General features: G+C 44.4%; 7 protein-coding genes across 7 annotated transcripts; 3 read left to right on the top strand and 4 right to left on the bottom strand.

The window, feature by feature from the left end:
• Positions 1 to 1,173: 1,173 nt before the first annotated feature.
• Positions 1,174 to 2,637, top strand: EAF01_003464 (uncharacterized protein; the record flags this gene model as incomplete). The annotated part of the gene is made up of 1 exon (XM_038911718.1): positions 1,174 to 2,637. One exon carries the CDS (start codon positions 1,174 to 1,176, stop codon positions 2,635 to 2,637), a length of 1,464 nt encoding a protein of 487 aa, XP_038772953.1.
• A 2,373-nt stretch (positions 2,638 to 5,010) lies between these two features.
• Positions 5,011 to 7,722, top strand: EAF01_003463 (uncharacterized protein; the record flags this gene model as incomplete). Its single annotated transcript, XM_038911717.1, has 1 exon — positions 5,011 to 7,722. The coding sequence occupies one exon, from the start codon at positions 5,011 to 5,013 to the stop codon at positions 7,720 to 7,722; it is 2,712 nt and encodes a 903-aa protein (XP_038772952.1).
• A 784-nt stretch (positions 7,723 to 8,506) lies between these two features.
• EAF01_003462 (uncharacterized protein) lies at positions 8,507 to 9,447 on the bottom strand (the record flags this gene model as incomplete). Its single annotated transcript, XM_038911716.1, has 2 exons — positions 8,507 to 8,800; positions 9,034 to 9,447. The coding sequence occupies 2 exons, from the start codon at positions 9,445 to 9,447 to the stop codon at positions 8,507 to 8,509; spliced, it is 708 nt and encodes a 235-aa protein (XP_038772951.1).
• Positions 9,448 to 10,058: 611 nt separating this feature from the next.
• On the bottom strand, positions 10,059 to 12,855 carry EAF01_003461 (uncharacterized protein). Its single transcript, XM_038911715.1, has 2 exons — positions 12,484 to 12,855; positions 10,059 to 12,419 (listed from the first exon to the last, which is right to left on the bottom strand). The coding sequence occupies exons 1-2, from the start codon at positions 12,599 to 12,601 to the stop codon at positions 10,408 to 10,410; spliced, it is 2,130 nt and encodes a 709-aa protein (XP_038772950.1). The 5' UTR covers positions 12,602 to 12,855; the 3' UTR covers positions 10,059 to 10,407.
• Positions 12,856 to 13,197: 342 nt separating this feature from the next.
• EAF01_003460 (uncharacterized protein) lies at positions 13,198 to 16,457 on the bottom strand. The gene is made up of 3 exons (XM_038911714.1): positions 14,572 to 16,457; positions 14,407 to 14,524; positions 13,198 to 14,358 (listed from the first exon to the last, which is right to left on the bottom strand). Exons 1-3 carry the CDS (start codon positions 16,292 to 16,294, stop codon positions 13,467 to 13,469), a joined length of 2,733 nt encoding a protein of 910 aa, XP_038772949.1. The 5' UTR covers positions 16,295 to 16,457; the 3' UTR covers positions 13,198 to 13,466.
• Positions 16,458 to 17,582: 1,125 nt separating this feature from the next.
• Positions 17,583 to 19,345, bottom strand: EAF01_003459 (uncharacterized protein; the record flags this gene model as incomplete). Its single annotated transcript, XM_038911713.1, has 4 exons — positions 17,583 to 17,969; positions 18,020 to 18,667; positions 18,717 to 18,812; positions 18,962 to 19,345. The coding sequence occupies 4 exons, from the start codon at positions 19,343 to 19,345 to the stop codon at positions 17,583 to 17,585; spliced, it is 1,515 nt and encodes a 504-aa protein (XP_038772948.1).
• A 3,303-nt stretch (positions 19,346 to 22,648) lies between these two features.
• EAF01_003458 (uncharacterized protein) lies at positions 22,649 to 23,864 on the top strand (the record flags this gene model as incomplete). The annotated part of the gene is made up of 3 exons (XM_038911712.1): positions 22,649 to 22,711; positions 22,762 to 22,905; positions 22,962 to 23,864. 3 exons carry the CDS (start codon positions 22,649 to 22,651, stop codon positions 23,862 to 23,864), a joined length of 1,110 nt encoding a protein of 369 aa, XP_038772947.1.
• Positions 23,865 to 24,156: the final 292 nt, after the last annotated feature.

Below are 24,156 nucleotides of genomic sequence, written 5' to 3'. Positions count from 1 at the left end.
CTCTCCCTTTATCATTATTGGAGAAGACAACAAGAAAAGGCAACGTCCAAAGCTCTTACTCGAGTATATATATGTCTTTCCATGACTTAACTTTCTAATCTAATCTGGTCGGTCCAATCTTCTTAGCTTTGATTGACTCCAAGCCTTGAATTGGGTAGATCCATTGACAACAATTGACGTACTTTCGCACTGGATCGATTCTCAATGCCCCAAAGCTTATCCGATCTGCATACTAGTGACCATTAGATAGTAAACACAAGAGGATAGTTTATTACTCCAGGTTTCCCTCCCTTTGCAAGCTGATACCAATTGTCAATAAAGTCTCCAGTCAATCAATCAATCAATCAATCAGTCAGTCAGTCAGTCAAAACCAGTCTCAGTCTCGGTCAAACAGTCAGTCAAGTCAAATCTACTTCGTACGCACTAGGAATCTCAAAGGAGCCAAGTAGATTCATCATCATTATTATTATCATCGCTTATCTCCTCCTCCCTTCTCTTCCTGCCTTCCTGCCTTCTCTCCTTCCTAGCTTATCTTTTAATAAGGCTATCGTATCGGCCCCTTCCTCAAAGTCATTCCTACCAAGTTACAAACTTACGAACTACCGGTATCTTATTAGCCTTCATTTTAAAGTACTTAGTACCTACCTAAGTATCTAGTGATTCACTTCAAATCAGCTGAACTCGCTCTCGATTGATTTATGCTTAATAAACACACATCTGCATTCCTCTTCCTATCTCCTTCTCATTTCCCCGTGTGGTCATCCCAATACACCTTTTTAGATCAAAAGGTTGAATTCAATACACTCCTGCTTCTATCAAATCGACCATAGAACTACTATATAGTAGTAACATTTCCCTGGGTGTTATCATATCAACATTCATCTCCCCCCGTTATCCGGCAACCATACCATGCTAAGCTCTTGAATCACTGTACAATCCGAGTACTGCGATCATTGACTTTCAGTATTGTCCATTGGGAAATTATGCAAAACAACTCGATATCTCTTCCGATAAGATTTTATAAGCTGTTTTCCATTCAAAATCCTTTCTGCTTTTCCAAGAACGAATCTCGTTGAACGTATTATTCAAATCCCCGACAGATTTGGTTTCTATCAAGTAATAATTACACACAACTGGTTTATGCGGTAACTCTCAGGGCACGCGAGCAACAAGATGCCTACCTCATTCTCATTATTCACAACACAAAAGCCGAAATCGAAACCTTCGACTTCAACTCCGGCTTCTTCTTCTACCAACTCAAATTCCCATATCAGTTATGAACAAAGATCAGATATCATGCCAAAGTCAACTTTCGGTACTGAGGCTACGATCACTTTTACCTCTTCGCCAGTGGTAATACCTACAAGAAGCCACCACGATAGTTTCAAAAATGGTTTAAGATTCGAGCCAAGGAAGGATCGTCGTCAAGCTACCAAGAATCATTCTGTGCGATCGAGTCGTCGCCCCTACGATGCCCATTCGCCGGATGCTATTCCTCCCTCGGTCGCTGCCTTATTGGCGATTACAGCCATTCCGCCTCCCAGATCAAGTCGGAATGCTCGCACACATGGTACATCGAGACAAAGACTCACAGTAGATGCCATATTAAAACACACTGCTGTATCGGAGAAAGAACTAAGTATAACATTTGGTATGAGTCCCATGGAATTATTGTTGAGCCCTCCAGAAGAAACCGATTCGACCGATTGTTACAGCTCGGAGAATGGTCCAGGATCCGTCATATCAAGCAGAACTACATCGAGCGAGTCTGTACCATCTTTGGATGATGCTTCCCTTAGTGATGCATCAACCCCACCAGGTTCAATATTAACACCGAGTTCAAGAGGGAGAAGATCTCTACCGACCAGGAGGTACCAGCCAACATTTGCGGGCAAGGACACTCTGCACGACCATCCTTTATCAGATGTCGACGTTGAAGAGCTTGACTTTAGAGTCTTTCAAAGACCATCCGATTCACCCAAAGATCAACAAAATACTACTGGCGTCGAACCCCCACGCCGCAAGTCCGCCTTTAAATCAAATTTAACTGCATCACTGCGTGCTTTAAGGTCTGCGGCAAAATCATTTTCGAGTCTCACAACACCTATGATTACGCCTGATGATTTTCTTACAAGATCTATCATGTCAATTGACCCGAAGGTCCCATTTACGGATGAAAGGATGCCACCTCTGCTGGCTGATGCACCCACTCCAGCACTACGTCGGTATCTCAACCCCACAACAAATGCTCCCACGGATGCTCATGTGCCAACATCTCTTACCCAAACAATGAGTGCTACACAATGCACAGCATCTATTCAAATGCAAACATACAAGGTTTCCAAGTCATCAAAAGATACTCCACCAACTGGACTCAATAGGCGCAGACAAGGGAATTCCGAGGAAGCCTTTGCCGAGGTCGCGACCGGCCCTGTTGCACGTCAACGCGACATGAGGGAGAACAGTGATTTCATTCGAATTGCAGTTATGGAGATGGCCATGAGAAAAAATGGGAAGTTGGACGACCGCAAACCAGGAAGAGCAAGATGGGCTCTACCACCCAGACAAGCATCCAGCAAACCTTACGAAATTGGAAATGATGGAGTTCCTCTTCGATGGACTGCAACTACTTATTAAGCAAAATTAGATATTCATATCATCGCACATCTACCTGGCACAATTCATGCGACACCTTCTTGGACAAGATTTCGCTTCTCAAGACTTTATTATTTCAGTGGCACTGGACTGGTTCGAATTCAATGATTCATGGGTTCCGACGGACGGATCCCAAGCGGTCCTTACGCTTCCAATACCGGACACACCTCTTTTCATATACCGAGTTCCGACCCACACTAGTCCCACATGTTCGGATTCCCCCGATCGGTCTATGGGCAGGTGTATCCCCGTCAGTTTATTCAATTTACCCACTTTTACCCTGGAGCACGATAATAGGCTGTTCGCACGATGACACATGAAATCTTGGGTGTTTTGCTTTCGATTGAAAATTTCATCAGTCGGTAGAGGAATTCCGACTAGAAAAATTCACTTGGCATTGTGATTGACTGGCTTCTATCCATTATATTACATACCTGATCAAACAATCGAATAGCAGCTTTTGGTTTGAAATTTCCCTGGACGGGAAGGACTGTCAGATCGACGGTTGCAGATGACTTTCGAATGTCATGTGTATGGACTGGAGTTGAAGATTCTCCAGTACCTGTATGACATGGCATCGTGAAGAAAGCCAGTTCAAGCAGATCTTTTACACAAAGGAAGAAAAAATGGAATCGAGATGGCGGGTAAAGTCGGAGTGGTCTGATGTTTCTTTTTGGACAGGTTAATAACCCTAGTGATGAGAATATGGGAATTCTCGAAATCTAGTTGTGCGGGCAGAAATGCAGGTCCAAAAGACAAGGACCCACCGCTATTATCTCATGCCACATGCGAGAATGAAACTTGTTATGCACCTAGGGTCCGAAGGCATGGTTCTGCATACCAATTACGAAATACAAATGCGAGTGTTAATTAGCGGTGGCGGATGAATAACTTTTATTTTACGACTGATTATTTTATGAATACATTGGAGGAGTTTGGGATTTGAACTTTTCATGCATTGGCCTGTGATAGCGACAACGATAGCGAGTGAGCGGTTTAAAGGAGTTTTCTTTTAGAAACGGCTCGTTCACTACGACTGGGGGGAGGGCTTTTTTCTTTTTCTTTTTCTTACATTGGAGTTATATATGGATTGGGGTTTCAGATGAGGGATGGATGGGTGGATGGGTGGATGGATGGTTAGGGCATTGGCATGAGGTTGACATTATACTGGCTGGAATTCTCCAATACTTACCCTGGTGGAATGGGAGGAAATAGAATATAAGAATATGCAGAGAAATCGAAGATACAAACAATACTTCTTGGGTTCTTTCGTAATAACCATGCCAGCTCAAATATGAGAATCATGGCGAATGAATGAATGAATGGATGCATGCATGCGTGCGTGCGTGCGTGCGTGAAGGAAAGCATGGTAGAAGTGATACTATCGTTCCAGAAATCCATTTGATTGTGACGGGCCTAAAAACTTGGAATGAAAATCATTCTTGGATTCTGAAGATGCTGTATCTAATGAAATGCTTCATCTATATCAAATCATGGATACATCGGTAATCAGATATACGGACCAGTAGTATATAGAAGAAGATTAGGTGAGATGTACATCAGAGTGAACTTAACAACCAATCAAATATAAAATCATTACAAAAATGACAAATGGATGGATTCAGTATATCTTCAAGTAGTTTTGATGGATTGTTGTTATTGTTTAGATATAATTGTTTTCTTTTTTTTTCATAGGGCTGGATTGGTGAGGAATGGAAGGAATTATTTCTTTCAACCTGCCTGCCATTGTTAATCTATTTTTAGGCTTGGTTACTGAGCTTAGGGGATGCTTTCATGCTACTACAATGCGTCTGAGACTCTGAGCTGCGGGCCATGCCTAGCGTTACTACCTGGAACCAATAATTAGCTGGACGGATGGCTGCAAACGTGGATGGATGAAAGTTTAATACCTAGATCTCCTATTAGGGTGCATAAGGTTTATTGCGACTGTGATTGATTATTTGATTATGAGGAGGATTTTTGTATTCGCTTTGTTAGGTTTTTTTTACAGGAAGATTGATAAATATTTAAAATTGATTGTCAGGTTCTGATGGCTGTGGAATTGATGGAATTGATGGAATATTCGGTTTCATAAGCAATGATCTTATGACGGGATCATCAAAGGACTCCACTATACTGCGAATATTACAATACGTATGGTCGGCATCGATACGAGTGCCTTACATACCTATTCCCACCTACTTACCTACTTATCTAAATTGCCAGATTGTAACATTCACGAAACTGGAGCCGCGAAATACATTGCATCAGTATCCGTCCCAATGATCTCGAAACATCAATTTTTTGCGTCGCGGGCTTTACGAATGAAGGATGCATTCTAGCATTGCATTGCATATGATAGGAGAGGAGATCAGTGGAGAGTTCGCAGTTACTGGTACAATGGCTACAATGGCAGACGCGAATTTAGATGGCAGGACGGGTAGTACGACTCCGGGAAGGATTACTCGGCCGGAAACCACGGGTGCGAAGAATTCACACTCTGATACCGCAGCGACATCTGCCCCTAGGGATTTTGCATCAGCATCAGCATCAGCATCGGCATCGGCATCGGATTCAACTTTGCATTCAAATTCGAGTACGACGACATCTTCTCCGCAGAGGATCAATAGAAACCATAATCCGAGTACAAATTCGCTTCGAAATATAAATACAGGAGGAGCGGGAATAGAAACGGGAACGGGGAGAGGAACAGGCGCAGTGCAGAATGCGGCGTTGACGGGTGCGGCGCTGGCTTTCTCGAATGCGAAGGGCAAGACGACGCCGGCGGTGCCGAATAAGTTTGCGGGGAAAACACAATTGGGGGGTAATGGTTTGGGGGGAAAGGATGGGGCATTGGCGGCTGCTACGAAGGTGAGGGTTGGAGGGGGAGTGTCCCCGAATAATGGAGGAGGGATAGCGAGAAGTCCGTCTAAGGTTTCGGTCATGGATGCGGGGACGGGAGGTGGGCAGCAGATATATGGATATCAAAAAGTAGGGAGGGAAAGGACAGGGGAGAGTGAAACGGATGGGGGGAGTGTTAATGGGGGACTGGAGTATCAGGGAGGACAGAGAATCCCTCAAAAACGAAACCAAAGACCGAATGGGCATTTATTACCTCCATTTTCGGGTACATCGGAAACCAGTCTGAAGGCGAAAAATAATTCGGCGGCATTTATGGCGGCTAATTTGGCGGCAAAGAGAAGTAGGGACAGTAGTCCAAATCATGCAGGGCAAAATTATGGGATGGGAGTGGGAATGGGGAAACAGGCAAGTCCATTGCCGAGTAGAAGACAGAGTTATGCGAGTTCAATTGATAGTATGGATAGGAGGGTGGATTTATCGAGTATCCCTCCTACGTCTAATTTGGTGGAGATGTGGGAGCGACCGGATAAGGGAGTGAAGAAGGGAGGAGGAATTGTGAGTAATAGAGGAAATGAGATGGTGAATAGACAGCATCAGGAAAGACCGGCTTCGAGTCATGCGCCTGTACCTGTTTTGAAACCGGCAGGGCTGGCCAGACCGGTTTCTTCTCATGCTTCGGAATCTTTAGTAAGACCTCGAATTGCTCCCGAGCAAGCCACTATTTCTGAGCAAGTGAAGTCGAAGTCGAAGCCTGTGGTACATCCACGGCCTTCTTCTACGCAAGCTTCAGTGTCTGAGCTCTCGAAACCTACCTCGAACTCTGACGTACAGCCTCCATCCGTTTCTTCCCACACGACTGGTTCCGAAGGTCCAAAACCAACTCCGAAACCTCCAGTGCGGAAGCCTGTCATACACAATACTCGACCTGCTTCTTCTCATGGCCCAACACCTAAACTTTCTACAAAACCTTCAATACAAAAACTCACCCGGCCAGTTTCTTCTCATGGACCACTGCCTGTGAAACCGTCAGTAAAACCCTCGCTACAATCTATTCGACCTACATCCTCTCATACTCCGGAGTCTATCGAATCATCCTCAAAGACATCAACGCAGAAGCCATCTTTACCACCCCCACGACGCAAACCTGCTAATCTTTCTGCATCGGAGGACCAATCAACACACCTTCCCATGCATGCGCCTCAGCCACGTTCAATGCAATCTCCTATATTGACAACAGCCGACAGAACCGAACCAGTCTTGGAATCTTCCACTCAATCACCAAGGCGGTCTTCTACCACAAAAACTCCACGTAGATCCTCCAAACCCACACCGCTGTCTAGACCACCAGTGTCTAGGCAATCCTACAATAACGATGCGGACGATGATGGATCCTCAGACGATTCCTTTGTATCCGCATCTTCTCAACCTAAACCTAAATCTCCCTCCCTGCGTGCAAAAATAGCAGAGCAAAAACGACTTCAGTCGTCCAATTACGCCCCGAGCATGACTGCCGAAACCCTTTCCGATGCTATGGTGGCCGGATATCTTGCTTCATCACGTGCTTCCACTCCTTCTATATCCTCCGGAGTGATTCAACCTCCAGCTCCTCCTCCCCCTCGACGACTCAAGAAACTTTTCCATTCCGAGCATTCAAGAACACCCACACCTCCTCAGAGCACTTTATCAGCAAATGGAGTTCCGACCATGAAAACTACCATGCGGAAACCGAAAACGGAGAAAGAATTGAGGGAAGAAGAGGGAGAGGGGGAACGGAGAAGGGCTAAGAAGCATTTGGTTAAGAAACATCCGAATAAACATGATGAGGGAAACCGAAAGAGATGGAGAGATGAAATTACGGAGAAAGAAAGAAAAAGATATGAAGCTCTCTGGGCTAGTAATAAAGGTCTTTTTCCACACACGATAGATCATCGTGGGGAAATGGTGGAAATTGAAAGCGCGGTGGATACGGTACCGGGAATCGTGGTGAAGGATCTGTGGGAGAGGAGTAGATTGGGTGGAGATGTGTTGGAGGAGGTTTGGGAATTGGTTCATGGGAAGGGATATTGGGGACGTGATAAGGAAAGAAGATATGGCAGGTTGGAGAGAGATGAATTTGTAGTCGGTCTGTGGCTTATTGATCAGAGGTTGAAGGGGAGGAAGTTGCCCGCGAGAGTTAATCATAGTATTTGGGCGAGTGCGTCGTGATGGGCGGGTGGAGGTTTGGGTTGCTGATTGATGGATGGATGGATGGGTTGGGTTTAAGATGGGTTGGATGGGATTGGGTTACTTGACGTTGAGATTTATGCTTGTAGGTAGGTATCCAGGAAACTAGATCATAGGAATACGATGGTTAATAGAGTAAGAGTAAGAGGAGGCGAAAACAGAAATCCTAAGAATAGCTCGCTCGCGCGAAGAGGGGGTGGTGATGTACATAGATAGAGAGATTAGAATGGATTTGGATTAGGCTGGGTTGATGTATTATATGGGTAAAAGGATGAGATTTTGTTGCGTTGTGCGGAATTGCATTGTGTGGGATTAGATTGAATTGCATCGAATTGCATTGGATTGGAATGGACTAATTGAATTAGACCGATTGGATTATAGGATCATGGGATTAAGCTTAATACCTCCGTAGCGATGAATAATCAGTATGTATATAAAGCCAGATTGATGGGGGTTAATTAGTGAGTGAGTGAGTGCTATGATGTGGTGTGGATTGAAATCAAATTAAGTCGGAAGCTGAGTTAGGTTGTGAGCATTGCATTGTGTTGTATTGTGTTGTGTTGTGTTGAATGTATGATTGGAAGATTGATGATTGGAAGATTGATGATTGTCATTGTGTTGAGTGGATAGATAGATGTAAACCCCAACCTATAACCCAAGAACTCGATTCTCATTCTCATTCTTCATACCATACCATACCATACCATACCATACCTACAATCCCCCCCACCACCTCACCCCCTCTTCAGAAAAATCCCTCACATCCCTACACCCCCCTCCCCAATAACTCTCTCACACCACTCCCACCACTTCCTTCCCCTCCCCTCCCCTCCTCCAACGCAGCATAGATATCCTCGCGCTGATTGCGCGACTGCACGCGTCCCCAGGGAACAATAAACGCGCCTTGATATGCCGAAGTTAGTGAAGGACTGAGTCCGGCGAAAAGTTTAGTGTCGGCACCGAGTTTGGCGGGGTGCAGAAGTAGATTGATGGAGAATTTGGTGGTGGGGGCGAGCGTGCGGTAGGCTTGGGTTTGAAGATTACCAGGGGTTTGGATGAGCTGAGGGGGGAGGGAGGGGTGTTAGTTTGGGGGAGAGGGATGGGGAAAGGGATGGGGGGAGGAGGGATGGAAGAGGAGGTGGGGAAATTAATCTTATATGAGATGATGAGAAAGAACAAAAAAACATATACTTAAGATCCCCTCTCCTCCCCACCTCCTCCCCGCCGCCGTCGAAACCGCATAATCCACAAACTCATTCCCGTACCCCCCCTCTCCAAATCCCTCATACAAACCCCACCATCCGGACTCCTCCCCTCCGCCATCCAACTCGTCATCCACACAATCCTCACCCCATCCTTCTCACATTCCCTCGTCGCCCTCTTCAAACACCCCAGCAGCAAGCGCGTAAATAAAAACGTCCCCACCACATTAACCCCCATATGTCCCTCAATCCCCTGTTTCATTTTCGAGCCCGTAGGTAATCCTCCTATCCCCGCATTATTCCACAGAACATCAAGTTTATCCTCGCGCTTTTGAAACGTTTCAGCCGCGGCGCGAATGCTGTGGAAATCCATGAGGTCGAGAGGGAGGAAGATGGGATTTTCCGCTTTGGAGGGATCGCTCGCGGTGACTTCGGAGATGGCGGATGCACCGGATGAGGAAGAGCGACTCGCCATGTAGATGGTGGCGTTGGTGGGATGGAGCATTTTGATGAGCTCGAAGCCGACGCCTTGGTTGCCGCCGGTGACGAGGACTTTGCCTTTTTGGGAGGGGACGTCTTTTCAGTGAAGAGGGGGGAGGGGAGGAAATATTGGGTGAACATGGAGGAGAAGGACATGGTGGGATGGATGGGATATTTGCGGAAGGTTTTTTTGGGTGTTTTGGGGAAAGATTGTTTGGGGGTTTGAGAAGAGAGATGGGGAAGAGTGTCTTTTCGTGAATGAATGAATTAATGGGTGAATGAAACGGGAGTTAGGTCTATGTACTAATTGCAAACCAGCATGTTGGTATTTCACTGTTGGCTGACACACATATATTAACTCCAACTCCAACATCTTCGTACGTTGTTCCACTCAGAACGCAGTTCGGGGCATTTACCAAACTAAAGCTCGATGAGAACTTTCCACACGGAACATTTATACAAACCACTCAATCCAATCTAACCACCCAAATCCCTCACGAACTCAACACCTTCACTTTGCATCGCAGTATATGTATCGCAGAACTAATGCGTATCAATCTCACGTAGCAGAAAGATAAACTTCCACTACTAGTAGTCCGAAAACAAAACGAAAGGACCAAAATAACACATGTATTGCACCGATAAAACAAAGATATTGATATTGATACCCTATCTATATCTAATCCCCATTTCCCCTCTTCCATAATATCATCATCTCATCTAAGACCAAGTAAGTTATTACTACCTTGTCATTTCATTTCATTCATTTCCATCTTCTGATCTCCCAAAGCCAACCAGCCAGTTAGCCAAGCAGCAAACCCCTGCTAGAAATATGCAACAACTAGAACGCCATTGCAATGCTATTAATCCCATTCCACTTCCACTCCAAATATATGCTTTTGATCCCATCCTATCCCATCCACGCACACCATGTAATAATTAGCTTACTAAGTAATGAACCTCAATCTCAAACTCGACGCGAGATTTATGCAACTACAGCACCACTTTGAAATCTCATTCCCAACACCCAACTGCCCTCAAACTCCACTCCTCTTCTGACTCTCGTACCAGCTTTCTTCCAAACTGCCATTCCAAGTCCAATATCCGCAACGAATAGTTGCCATTCCCCACTGGCTTTCGCGTTTGCACTTGTAATTCCCAATCCTGCTTTCTCCTCATCACCAACTCCCTTACCCATACTCATTGCTTCTAACAAACCCTTCTTAGGTGCTCCCATTGCAACAACATATCTCGCGTGAATGTATAATTTTCGTCCATCAATTACACTGACCTTTCCACTCGTGGGATCAATGCCCGTAGGAACATCAATGGCAAGAACCGATGCTTTACTTCGGTTGGCCCATTCAATGAGTTCGTAAGCTGCAGCCTGATCACCTGTTCGTAATTCTTCGAACGACATTGTGAGACCAAGAAGACCATCTATAATGAGATCGATAGGTGCGCCTGATGTTTTAATGAAATCAAGAAGTTCAGTCTTTGTAAAAACTTTACCACCAAAACTGCGGAAAACTTTGATTTGAGATCTAAGCCCAACTAAAAGTTCAGAATCACGTTCAAGACCGAGGACGCAAAGCACAACGTTAAGACCGTGATTTCGGAGATGTCGACCTGCTGCTACAGCTCGGAGTCCACTCTTATTGTTACCGGCGAAGACTATAACCGTTGGAATTGAAGACTTCTTGCCTTGGGTCAAGCCACGACCTCCAGTGTTCACAGCCGACAATCCAACTTCAGCAATACCACGACCTGCATTCTCAGTCATCATATCTTCGGTGAGGCCAAGTTCAGCATCTGCAATATTTTCCAGATTAAGCATCTGAAGCGCCGAGATAGGTTCACATCGACGATCTGAAGGAACAAGATATAACATAGGCTTTGACGGTGCGACTGAGATATTCCGTGATGGCTGGGAGCTTGGAACAGTACTTCCTTTCCGCGAAATAGGTCTGTGGTGGTTGCCTATTTTACTCTCTGGTCTTCGTGCACGAGAATTTCTACCACTCCCTGAACCTCTTTGACTACTTATTTCTTGAATGTCGGTATCATCAGCGTCACTCTTCCAAAGTTCGGGAGCCTTTGTCGCACCGTTGGGCGAATCCAAAACATTCTCGGTAGGATGAAGATTCTTTCCACCGTACGTTCCTGGTTTTGCCTTGGGTAAGCGATTGTGTCCAACTAGGCGATCTGATTCTGCTATAGCATCCTCTGCCTGCATTTGGTTGAAAACAGATTTCTTGTCAAATTTTGCCAAACTACCAGCAAAATCAAAATCACCCATCTCTTGCACGTCGGTTGCTTCTTCAGTAGCCCATCCATTCTCATCCATATTTCTATTACCCCTCCTCTGAGACTTCTTCAAGGTTGCAAATGGTTGAAATGAAGTGACCGGTTCTAGCAAAGGAGTTTGTCTCCAACCTTTTGATCCGGGGGCATTTTTCGAAGGGCCAACGATTGGCTCCTGGAAGACACGCTCTACAGGCTTCTTTCCTTGATTCTTTCTCCTGCGAGTTCGCTGTCTACCTGATTTGGCCAAAGCCGGCTCCACCGACAATCCAGCTAGTTCTGTATCGAGTTCTTCCATCTCCGCTTCTTCATGCTCCAGCTCCGCCTGATCGTGCATTTCCTGACTTGTCAAACTATCGGGTAAGGTAGATGAAGTATTCTGTTCTTTGCGCCTATTCTCACGACCAATAACAGTTCGCGCTGAACCATCGCGTTCCATCGAAGCACTCTCCAATTGGAAATGCGATTGAACCGATGCTGCAGGAGAAGCTACCGATCCCGGTCTCCTTCCCATGCTCAGAATCGCCGGGTCCTCGAACTTTTTCGCAACAGACGCAGGTACAACCGCTGGCTTCTGTTGTATGACCGGAGAGGGCGGCTTGACATTTTCATTCCGAGCCTCAATCAATTCCGTAATTTCTGCCGCATTGATTGTAAACTCAGGGACATATTTGCCATTAGATGGGCATGTAACTGTGAGAAACTTCGTGTTAGCTAATGCAATTAATTTGTTTGCCAACGTTATGTGAGCACCAACCTTCTCGTAAAGTCAAGCTTTTACCCGGTTCAATACTACTGACGATACCTCGCAATTGTGCACCAGGCGGAGAACTCAACGTCACCAACATGGTAAGCCCAATAAATTGGTTCGACATGTTGGGTTTCGTTTCTTTGGCAGTTCACCACTGGCTGAGGAAGGTTTCGCGATATGCAGTAAGAGATGGAGGGTGGTATAAGCGCGTAGTTTTGGGTAAATAGCTCTCAATGAATGAAGATGGAGAGAATTATTGGTGGAATAATGATTCGAAATGGGTGCAATGGGTATAAGAGAAAGTGTTTCTCAAAGTGTTTCTCGTGAAACAAACTTGACAAACTTGACAACTTTGTTAATTTTTCTTTCTGATGGTTGGGAGTTTACAAGGGTAAGTGATAGCGAGGCGCGAGGTGAGACCAAAAACTATATCGGGTTTTAGAGCTAGTGATAATAATCGCCGCCTCAAGGTATCATCCCCGCCGCCTTATCGATAGACAGATAGGTAGCGCGGGGTGAATTTCAAGGTTTCTTAGGAAGGTCTTGGTGTAGATCCTACAAGACGAAACGAACTTACTGGGCAATCAATCATGCCATCAATATAGTGGCGTAGAGCATAGAGAATAGGTGAGTACTAGGTAGGTAATACAACATGAGAGAACATTTTCGATATTAAAATCTTGAGCATTCTTCACAGTGTAAATGTTGCATAGGTGATGGTGGTGATTCGATTTGTATTGGTTATTTTACAAGAAGTCCTTGTGATTTGTTCGGAAGTAAATTTAATACACATGAAGATGGAGGGGTATAACTCGTACTCGTCCCTTCATCCCATACTTAGCAATGGCGCCGTGCAAAGTCAATCCCGTTTTGGCGGGTTCAAACCCTATTCATAGATCGCCTACCATATAACCTTCACAGCCCAATCGAGTAAATCTAAGCAAATTCCAGTGACTCCTGCAACACCCCAAGATCTACCATCATGATTCTCATAGACGTCCGCCACTTCTGAACTGGCGTGCCATCTCTTCCTCGTCCTCGTCGAAGAAATTATCGTCTTGCAAAGGCTTGATGGGTTTCGTTGGTATCCTTGGTAGATCTGCTTTGGCAACTCTTGGGTGTGCCAAAGCTTTGTTGACGCTATATAAGCTGTTGTAAAATTCTGCAACCCTTGGATGAGCCATAACTTTGTTTGGATCAAAATTCTGAACCTCCAAGCCCGCTTGGCTTGTTGCCCGACTCAACGCAACATAAGCTTGACCGTTCTCGAACACCCTCTTCAAGTCAATCTTGACACGCTCCAGTGTTTGCCCTTGTGCTTTGTGGATGGAAAGTGCCCATGCAAGAATAAGAGGTAACTGGCTGCGCTGCGCCTGAACCTCTCCGTTGGGCAGCTCGATCTTCCAATCCTCTGGCTGAACAAGAAGGTCTCTAACAGTTCCGTCTGGAATGGAAAATCGTACCAGTGGAAACAGCCTTCCATGATTGGAGACGCCAGTGATAGGTAGCTCCTTGTTAGTTTGTTTGAACTTTGCGAGATCCGATTGACGGTTGTTTTCTTCTTCGGCATCGGAAAGTTCTTTTTCGTTGAGTATATCTGGGTTGGCATCGTAGATCTCGAACGACTTTTCACTCATAAAAGCGACAACTTTTCCAAGTGATCCGTTTACTAGACCATCATCCATATTTTTGATTAGCATGACTTGAGCTCCCTTCTTCAGCTCAATCGATTTTGGAGCCATCATGTTGGAAAGAAGTTTCTCCCTCATCCCTTCATCGGTAATCGACCCAGAGTCGACAGCATCAAACCTGTACGCCTTGCCATGTAGATTTCGCAGTCTGAATGTGTTCGAATTCTCGACCTCATTTCGGGTTGGGAATCTAACGACAGTTAGTAATGAAAAGGGTTGATACTGCACTTATACGCACAATTCTGTAGCTGTCAAGTCGTCTTCATAATTTATAGCGCGTTTCATTTCAACGAAAGCTTTTATAGTGTCTTGAGAGACCTTCCCCAGCCGCATCTCGTTTAACATATTTGCAAACACTATAGAATGTTAGCTTGATTGAGTAGATATAATAGATCCAACCTACCAGGATCCTTCTGACGAAACACTTCTGTTAAACCAATTGTATGATGAATTGCAGTTCCCCAGGTAGCAGCGTCAAATGCGAATTTGACGCCTCGACTTTTTTGGTTGTAGTCTGGAACAGGAGGTAGTTGGAAGAAATCTCCTGTAATCACAAGTTGTATGCCTCCAAACGGTCGACCATTGTTACGCATTCCTCTGGCAATCTCTTCTAATTTATCGAACAAATCGCCATCAACCATAGAGATCTCATCAATGACTAAAACCTTAGTTCTCATCCATCGAAGCTTAGCTTTGTTGTTTTTCTTTATTTTCTTTATAAGAGTAGGTACATCCTCCTTACCCAGTCCAATACCCCCAAAACTGTGCAATGTCACGCCCCCGATATTACAGGCAGCTAAGCCTGTAGAAGCTGTGACAGCAACTCGGTCACCCTCGCGGACATACTTCTTTTTCAAAGCAGCGATGATTGATCTCATCAAAACGGATTTTCCAGTACCCGCAGAACCAGTAAAAAAGACACTCTTGCCCTGATCTACAACAAGGTCCTTGACCCGAGTTTGCTCGTCTGTCAAATGTACCGGGGCCAATTTAGCAGTCTTAGTACGCCCATGGGTCTCCGCTGCGGCCTTTTCAGCCTTGTCGATTTTTCTCTTTCGCATTTCCTTGACCGCTCTCCTCTCCTCTGCAATCTTAGTTGCGGTGGAGTTCCACGGCATATGCTTGTCTTTCTTGTCATGTGGCAGAGGGCTGAAATCCCACTCACTTGGCTTTCCCTTTCCATTGGTTGGGCAGTTGTTGACATAATGACCGGTCTTTTTACATTTGAGACAAACCGGGGTAGCAGATGAGCCAACCCCTTCGGAACTTGATTCTTCGGCTTGTTCTTGTTTATGTGATACCTCATCTTGTTCTGAATTCTGCTGCATCCATGGTAATGTTCGCCGTTTCGATTTTGGTGCCTCGTCATCTTCAACGACTATGGCATACTTTGCCGCCAATTGTTCTCGCTCTCGCTCTCTTCGTTTTAGAGCTCCAGGCGGCGTTCCTTTATTTGCAGGTGGCGAAGATGACCAAGTCTGCGCGCTACTACTTGGGACACGTTGCGCATTGAATCGGTCGGCATATGGGGACGAGGGTATTGTTGGAAAGGTAGGCTTTGGAGGTGCTGCCATGGAAGCATTAGTAGACAGAGGTTGCGTAGGCAAAGTATAACTGTAATCGAAATCTATATCATCGTCCTCGCTGAATTCGTCCACGAGTTCCCCGAGATCATAGCTGCTATTCTGGGTGTCTTGAAATGCGTCATCCCTACTGAATAGCGAACTCATGCGAGAGCCGCCGACACTTGATACCACGGTCGATTGGCTGTCCTTGGGTAACGACTTGCCATTTGCTGAAGCTGGCCTCAGAGGTTGTACGAATCCACCAATTGCCTGCGAAGGTTTAGGTTTCAATGACTCTTGAATATTTCCATTTCGTGTCAAATTATTTGATGTAATTGCTGCCTTTTTTGCATCGTTTTTGGAATTTGGAGGTGGAGGCTCTGTGGCCTTGGCTTTGACCGCTCGTTTTAACATCGCGTTTGCGATAGAAGAGTATGAAGCTCCTCGAGTTGGTGCATTGGTGTTGTAGATTGTTGAATGAGGATGCGCTCTCCAGCGTTGCGCGAAAAGACTTCTAGTAAGTGAAGAAAGTGCTGGAGGAATGGTGCGGCCAAATGGCATAAAATCGTTTGAGGAAGGTGCGAATTATTGGCAATGCATTTGGTCTCACCTCTTCCCGTTGTAGATAAGTGAATATAGTACGGTGCTAGCTATAGGTAAGTGAGGAATGGAACAATTGAAAATTGTTTTGCCATTTCCTCGCGTCACGGGAAATCGTGTTTGGGAAGGACCGCGTCGTATCAAATCAATCAATTTAGGTTACCCCACATTGACTTATGTAAGGGAATTTTATGGGGCATTTACCATAATTGTGTGTATTTTTGATAGTTCAAATTTATTGAGTTTATTAGTATCAAACGATCTTAACCTTATATTAGCCAGGAACCATTCATTGGGCCAGGTTCTCTAATAGATAGGAATTTCCTTAATTCATCTCTTCGTCTCTTCATCTATTATTTAGGTATTAGTGCCTACTAGGTAGGTAGTTTGCTTGACCATCATATCTCACCTACCCATGTGAACTTTCTCATACAATGTTTTCAAATCTCAGCCTTACAAGATCCAGATACCATGATACCCCCCCTGGTGGATCATTCCAACCTTGGGGCCTCTTCACTGATCTATTGATCTATCTATCGAGTCACAAATCAATCTCTTCCTATTCCACCATCAGAAATATAGAGTAGAGAAAGTCTAGAGTGTTCATTGCTGATGTTTGACAGCATTACTTTTTATGGGTAGCTGTGAATGTTTCTAACCCTACAGTGCCCTCATCCCATTTTGGCTTCCTAACTGCCAACCAAATCCTTCGATTCTGCTGAAAATCTTAGGTCAATCCTATCATTTTCATTGCAATCTTTCGTATAACATATTTTATGTAACTGCCAGCCATATCGATAATGACAATGTTGACCCAAAAGAAGAAGCGTCATGGCACAATATAAACGGGGTAGTCGCTATAGTAGATTCGTGGACTCATGAGGAGAAAAGGCGAAGAACGAGAGACCACAAATCAAATGCAGAAAAATAATCCAAAGGCAAAGATAACCTAAAAGAGAAGAAAACAACTTTTTTGATGGACGTAACAATCACCTTTCCAACACTAGGGAACATAGGAAAACTACGGATCAAAAGAAAATTATCTTGAAATAGAGCGCCCTATGCAACTTCAATGCTGCTCGGCCTAGCCGTCAAATAAGAGACCAAAGCACAGATGCGGAAATGAGATTATGCCACCAAAATTTAATATCCCGGCTCCCCTTAAGACCATAAGAACTTGACAAAGCAAAATACACCTGAAAATAGTTGCTCCAAAAGAGGTCATAAATGCGTGCGGTCGTATAGAAAATTAGCCTTGGTAACCACCAAAGCCGTTTCCGTAACTTTGCGTAGCAGGTGCACTCCACTGCGCGGTTGGTGTTGGTTGAGCACCACGACCATATCCTCCAGCACTGGCAGGGCCACCATATCCCATGGGTTGGTTGCTGTATTGTGCTGGAGATTGAGCTGGAGGACCACCATATCCTCCTTGTTGACCAGCGAACTGGCCGGGAGACTGCTGATTAGCCATGGGTCCAGCTGATTGAGGTCCAGCTTGCGGAGGCATTCCACCGTATTGTGGGAAATAAGCGTTGGGTGTACCTGGGAATCCACCAGGAGTTGGTCCGGCTTGAGGGCTGTAGCTTTGCTGAGAGCCATCGAAACCTGCTGAGGTAGGTGCCTTATCCTTGCCCCACTGGAGAATCGTTAGCATAGAAAAGGTATAAAGGGAAAAATCAAACTTACACTACACTTGAGAGGACGACCATTGACATTGTATCCACTCAGTTGACAAATGGCGAGTGCGGCATTCTCATGAGAGTCCATCTTTACAAAAGCAAAGCCTCGATCGGCTTGGAAACGAGTCTCGACTACATATCCAAAATTCTGGAACAATGGGACAAGATCTTGTTGTGTTGTGTACGGTGTCAAGTTTCCAACATAGCAAGTGGTTTGCCATTGAGGAGTTTGTTGAACAATCATATCATAGCTCTGAACACCATGGGTTGGGAAGTGATGATGACCAAAAGGCGTGGTAGGAGTCATGCCCATGGCAGACATGGCTTGTTGCTGCGAGATAGATGGCTGGCCCTTCTGGTTGGCCCAGTTGCAACGAATAGCTCGGGATCCCAGCCATTCACCGTCCATAGAGCTTAGTGCCTTCTCGGCATCCTGACGTTCACGGAAAGCAGCAAAGCCATAGCCCCTAGATCTTCCTGTCTTCATATCCCACATAACACGTGCCTCGGACACAGATCCAAAGGCAGAGAAAGCCTGTAATAGAACCTCATCATTCACTTCATTTGAGAGATCTCCAACAAAGATGTGGAAGTGGTTTGATGTATCTTCCTTGTTTGATGTGTTCGATTGGTAAGCCCAGTTTACTCGAATTTCCTGTATGAAATTAGCTTGCTGCTTGAAGGACCGATAGAACGATACTTACAGCCTGGTGGACACGTCTTCCATTCAAAGTTTGCATGGCTCTCTCAGCTGCTCCAGGATCATCGTATTCGACGAAACCATAGTTGAATCCCTTTGACTGAACCTCGATTAGCATGATGTTTATACTCAAGTGCAATGTATGGAAAAGGAAAGAGTTGAAACTGTTAAACACTAGTAAGAAGTTTCGTAGGCTCCGAGGGCTCGAATCTTTGGGATATGACGGTAAGGAAAAGGATTGATACTGACAGCACCTACATTCTTGTCAGGAATGATTTTGACATTTTGAACATGACCAGTTGTCTCAAAAATTTGACGGAGTATTTCTTCAGTGACTCTTGGGTCAAGGCCCCCAACATATAATGCGCGCTTGTTTGGTTCTGGTGCAGCTCGGCGAACAAATCCACCGGCGCTGTCTGGCGACATTACCCCACCATTCTCGCCCATAGGAGAGGTAATAGCAGTTGGGATTGGATTTGTGTTTTGCGGAATGATAACTGGTGGAAGTGGTGGCGGTGGCATATGCGAGGGATTGCCCTGGCTATTGTGGCCATTCTCATAGCCTGGCGCACCAGCAGAAGTCTGCGGTGGTGGTGGGAGCTGAGCACTACCTGGAGCACCGTTGTCTGCCATTGTAAAATATGATCAAAGATGGTACTTGAAGTGGTTTCTTTGAAAAACTTGCTCGGAAGTAGATAGACTTAGAAATCGAAAGTAGGAAATTGCGTGGAGAGGATCGTAAAGAGATCGAAGATACAAGGAACGAAAAAAGTTGAGTTGCGAAGGTGCGCTGATTTATGTTCTTGTGTAACTTGACGATAAGAAGCGCGTGAGACTCGAAAATTCGATAGATGACTTGCGAAATAGATCGATGGGAAAGTTAAATAAGCAACAAGTTGTTAATCACTTGTTGTGTGAATGAATAATTGGACTTTGGAATTCAAGTGAACAGAGGAAGTTTAAGATGAAGCTTAAGACGATGCAGAAGTAGCAGAGAGTAAGAGATTGATAAAGGAGGGGTTTCCTGCGACCAAATCCCAGAATACCGAGTGAGAAATAAAGAGGATGAGACGATGATGATAGATTGGGAGAGGTATGAATATGTAAGAAATTAATCAATCACGACCGTGAAAAAAGACGAGAGGAATAGAGAGGAGACAAACACCACTCGAAGATCCAAACGCCTTGTATTGACAGTAGATTGAAAAGGAGAGATGGAAAGAGACGACGCTGCAAATGATTTTTCTTGCACACAGTAGGAAAAAAGATGTTGAACGAAGAGAAGCTGGGGCGGGGAGGGGGGAGGTGAAAGTAGAAGTTCGGCGCAAATTACTTTTACTGCAAGATGAATGGAGGAGGGTCCTTTTTCTGGTAAAAACGGTAGGTTGTAGCTCTTCTTTCTTTCTGTTAGTTTCTACGCTAACTAATAGACAAGGCTACTAGGTACAAGATAGGGTCCGGGTAAGCCAAAGAGATTCAATATTACTAGGGATGACATGTAGGTACCTGAGGTTGTGGATTATCATCAATTCACTCTTGGGATAACTGTGACTGTCTCGAGACTGGGTATGGTTATATACTAACTTATAATAATCCATGGATATACTAGGTAAACTAATAACATTGACAACTTGGTTCATCCATATTCACATACTTTGTTTGTACTTATTACTACCTACCATTCATTCCTGTGGGTTCACTCGGCCGACAGATTTGTATCTTCTCTCTCCTCTCTCGCTCAATGATATATAACCTATATGAGGACCTATCTACTAGGTACTGATGTGATTGATTGCTCAACAGCTAATTTCCGTCTGCTTCTTTCGCTTATGTACGGAGATTCCTTCCTTTTAATGCAAGTGAACTCTTTGGGATAAATTCAATTGATTCAATCAAGAGGTTCGCCTTTAGAAATTCTTCCGGATATTTTGAATGGTGGGGTTGGATGGGATATTATCGTCCATGATTTCTTCTCATGGGTATCATTGAGTCCTCCAGCTGCTCAATAGTTCTTGGCTTGGAGTTCTATCAAGATTCCATTGAAGTATGAGAGGTAGATACATGTCAATAAGGAATATACTTGCTACGGTATTTATTTTTATTGAGTATATGTCGTGAGTATGTATGAATAGTGCGGGTTCGGATTTTTACAGACATATCATTCACAATCGATTGGTGAACTATACCTACTCTAGCTCCCTAGCTAGGATACGAACTCAATTCCTTGAGGACATCTATCATATAGGTACATAGTACAGTCAGCTACCTACAGGACATAGATTCACTTCCACAACATCTGTTTCTATAAATATCTTGGCTGTTTCTACATCGTACATCTTTTACCCAAAATCTTGATTCTTTCTACAATTACTTCATTCGACTTTTTCCCCAAATCAATTCACGGGAATCTTTTGATTGGCTGTTAGATACACGTCTCCTACCTCCCTGGCTTCAATCTTCATTGGCCATCACCTACAGCCAGGATATTGTGCATGAACTGTCTGTATGTAAACTACCAGCAAGACCCCCCGTTGCACAGCACACACGGAACGGAATCATTACTCTGTTCAAATGCTGCCCGCTGGAGCGGTCCGAGAAAGTTACTACAAGGAAGTAGATGATGCTATACCGACGGGAAGGGATATCAAGGCACATGGTATTAGTCAACGTCTTGTGGACAGATCATCCCATCTTTCTTGAAGTTAAACTTCCGTGCGGCCCCAGGCATGAGCATTGCGCAGTGAGCACCACACAGACATGGAATCGAAGCTTATCTTGCAATCTCATCAGAGGGGTTTAACCAAAGTTTACGTCCCGACAGCTCTAGTTTCGACGGATAACCCATTTTCTTGATAGTTCCGACAAGCTACGTAGAGACGGATAAGAAGTTGTATTATTAAAAAGACCATCTAACAGATTCGAGTAACTAACCAATTAAGTATTTTAGGTACAAAGCAACTATGGAATTTCTCTTAAAGGTCATTGTCAGGTTCATCAGGTACAGCACCTTGGTTTAAGAATGCTTTTGGATTTGTCTCGGCTACTTCCTATAGAGCGAAAGACGACCTAACCTCTATCTATTCTTTGCTTCTATTGGATGATTGGTAATATGTGAGAGTGAAATTGCCTTACTTATCACGGAGGTGTGATTTAACGCCTCAAAAGCATTGAAAAGGTCAGCATGGGTTTGTGAGCAACACCTTCGTCAATAGCTCCATGCTGTTCCAACATGAAACCAATAGCGAGATATCACCTGCATTGATTGAATACATTCCTATCGCAACAGCAGGGTCTGAGGGCAATAAATCTTCACATGATACCTACTCATCCATCATTTCTTTTGCTGCTTTACCCCTCCAGTTGTACCATCCTACTTTGAAGATCACTCCTGGTTGGTAGGTTTGCACAAGCCTTTTGAACGTCTTTGCATGCGGTGAGGCATCGATAATTGCATCAAGGAAAGACATGACTCAACTATATTCTGGCTTAATGGTGTATGCGTATGTAGATAGGCTGACTGATTGGCATATGCTTGATTTTCATTTAAACTATTCTCTACACAGGTCCGTACCTGCTGAACGACAGGAACAAGGCGTATGTCAAAAAGCTATGATTGAGCATCAATTGATTAGTAAACCGTGCAAAGCTCAAAATGAGCCTTATAATGTTATGTAAGCTTGGTACAGTGCTCTTTAAAGTGGATATCAGCGGAAGAATGTTCGCCGAGCCTCCAATGACTTTCATCGGTACTACGATGTATGATGAAACCATCATTGTAAATGGAATCTAAAAGTCTACCAATATTCACCACGCAGGTATTTTTTCTGGACAGGAAGGTTGACTCTTTTTTCCTCTATGATAGATTCAATCTTGTTCTTAGAAAACTCTTCTCCCGACCTTCACACCACCTGCTAGCACACTAACTCTCTCTTGACCATGGCTCAAGCACAACAACCCAAAACTCCTTTGGAGATCCTGCAAATCCAGATCAATGCGATTGTATGTACTGGGCTTTCGATCATTGAATCATAATCTAACATATTTTTCAGCTTATAGAAACTGGCAAAGCTCTTCGTGCCACAGGTGCTGAGGGAGGAAAATCCATGGCCATCTCGGCCATCAGACTACACTCGACTATTCCATCTATAACCGACAATTTCCACCGAGCTTTGGATGATCTTGAAGCTGAGATTGTAAGTGGACTGAATGCTTGAATCTCTAGTTGTGCAGCACTGACTCGAGACTACAGATACGGGCAAAATCAGTTCTGGGTCGAGATTTAGAGGAATTGCGATCGAAACGAATTGCGGCAGAGAACCCCCCTGCCCAAAACATAGAGAACCCCGTCGTACATGAGCCCACACCACCTCCGCATATCTCATACGAAGATATACCTTCAGCAACAAAGCAAGAGACGATCCAAGACAACGATCCCATGCCAACAATTGCGAAGGAAGAGGAAACCCCAATCAAAAATGAAATGGCAAGAGAAATTAGAGATGAGGAAGAGACGAAAGAACCCACGACTTCATCTCCGCCCAGTACAAACGACAACAAATCCCAACCAATTGGCCTTGGAATAAACACTACGCTTCCCGCTTCCACAGACGCCCCTGAAACGGCCACAGGAGGCGGACAAGATTCTTCAATCGATTCTCTTTTCGATAATCCAGACAGCGCTGCCAATGCAGATTCCGCAGCTCTCAACTTCGAAAGTATGGATTTTTCAATGCTAGACGCAGCCACCAATACTCAAAGTCAAGATAATAACCACACACAAAATACCGAGTTTGACCTCTCCACATTTGGGAGCAACCCCCAAGACTTTAACATGAACGATTTACAACCTTCTAACGAGGCTTCTAATAATAATAATAATAATCATAATAGCGCAAACATCACTACGACAACTTCTAAAGGAGATATAATGGATGATATCCTGAACATGGCTGCTCGCGGTGATACGAATGACAACAATAATAACAATGACAATAACATGGACATGGACTCAAACCTCGATAATATGGTCGGAGCCGACGAGAGTGTATTTGATGATTTATTCTTTGAAAATGATGACGATGGAAATGTTGGAGGAGAAATAGGCGAAATGGAGCATGGTCAATTTGATAGTGCATTCTTTGGTATTGACTAACAATTTGTCGGGTATACCATTAGAAAGCGATGTCATTTTCAGAACTTCAAGAAAATGGTGTAGTTATAGAGACATAATCTTGTTGCATAGGGAAGAATGTAATATCTACATCGAGGATGTTGATTTCTTCAACGCTCCTTTCTTTTCCAACCTTTTCTGTTTCATTCTACTATTTTCATCCAATGCAGCCAAACTCTTACAAGCTATCAGAGATGTTGTCAAGCGAAACTTGCTGATATTTTCACATTTTCATAACGGTGGTTCGGGTCTTCACGGATATATACATGGCCAC

The sequence above is a fragment of the Botrytis porri genome (genome assembly GCF_014898465.1).
Source record: "Botrytis porri strain MUCL 3234 chromosome Unknown BPOR_004, whole genome shotgun sequence".
Lineage (NCBI taxonomy): Eukaryota > Fungi > Ascomycota > Leotiomycetes > Helotiales > Sclerotiniaceae > Botrytis > Botrytis porri.
The sequence above is the reverse complement of the archived record's forward strand: the minus strand, read 5'-3'. Positions and strand labels throughout refer to the sequence as shown.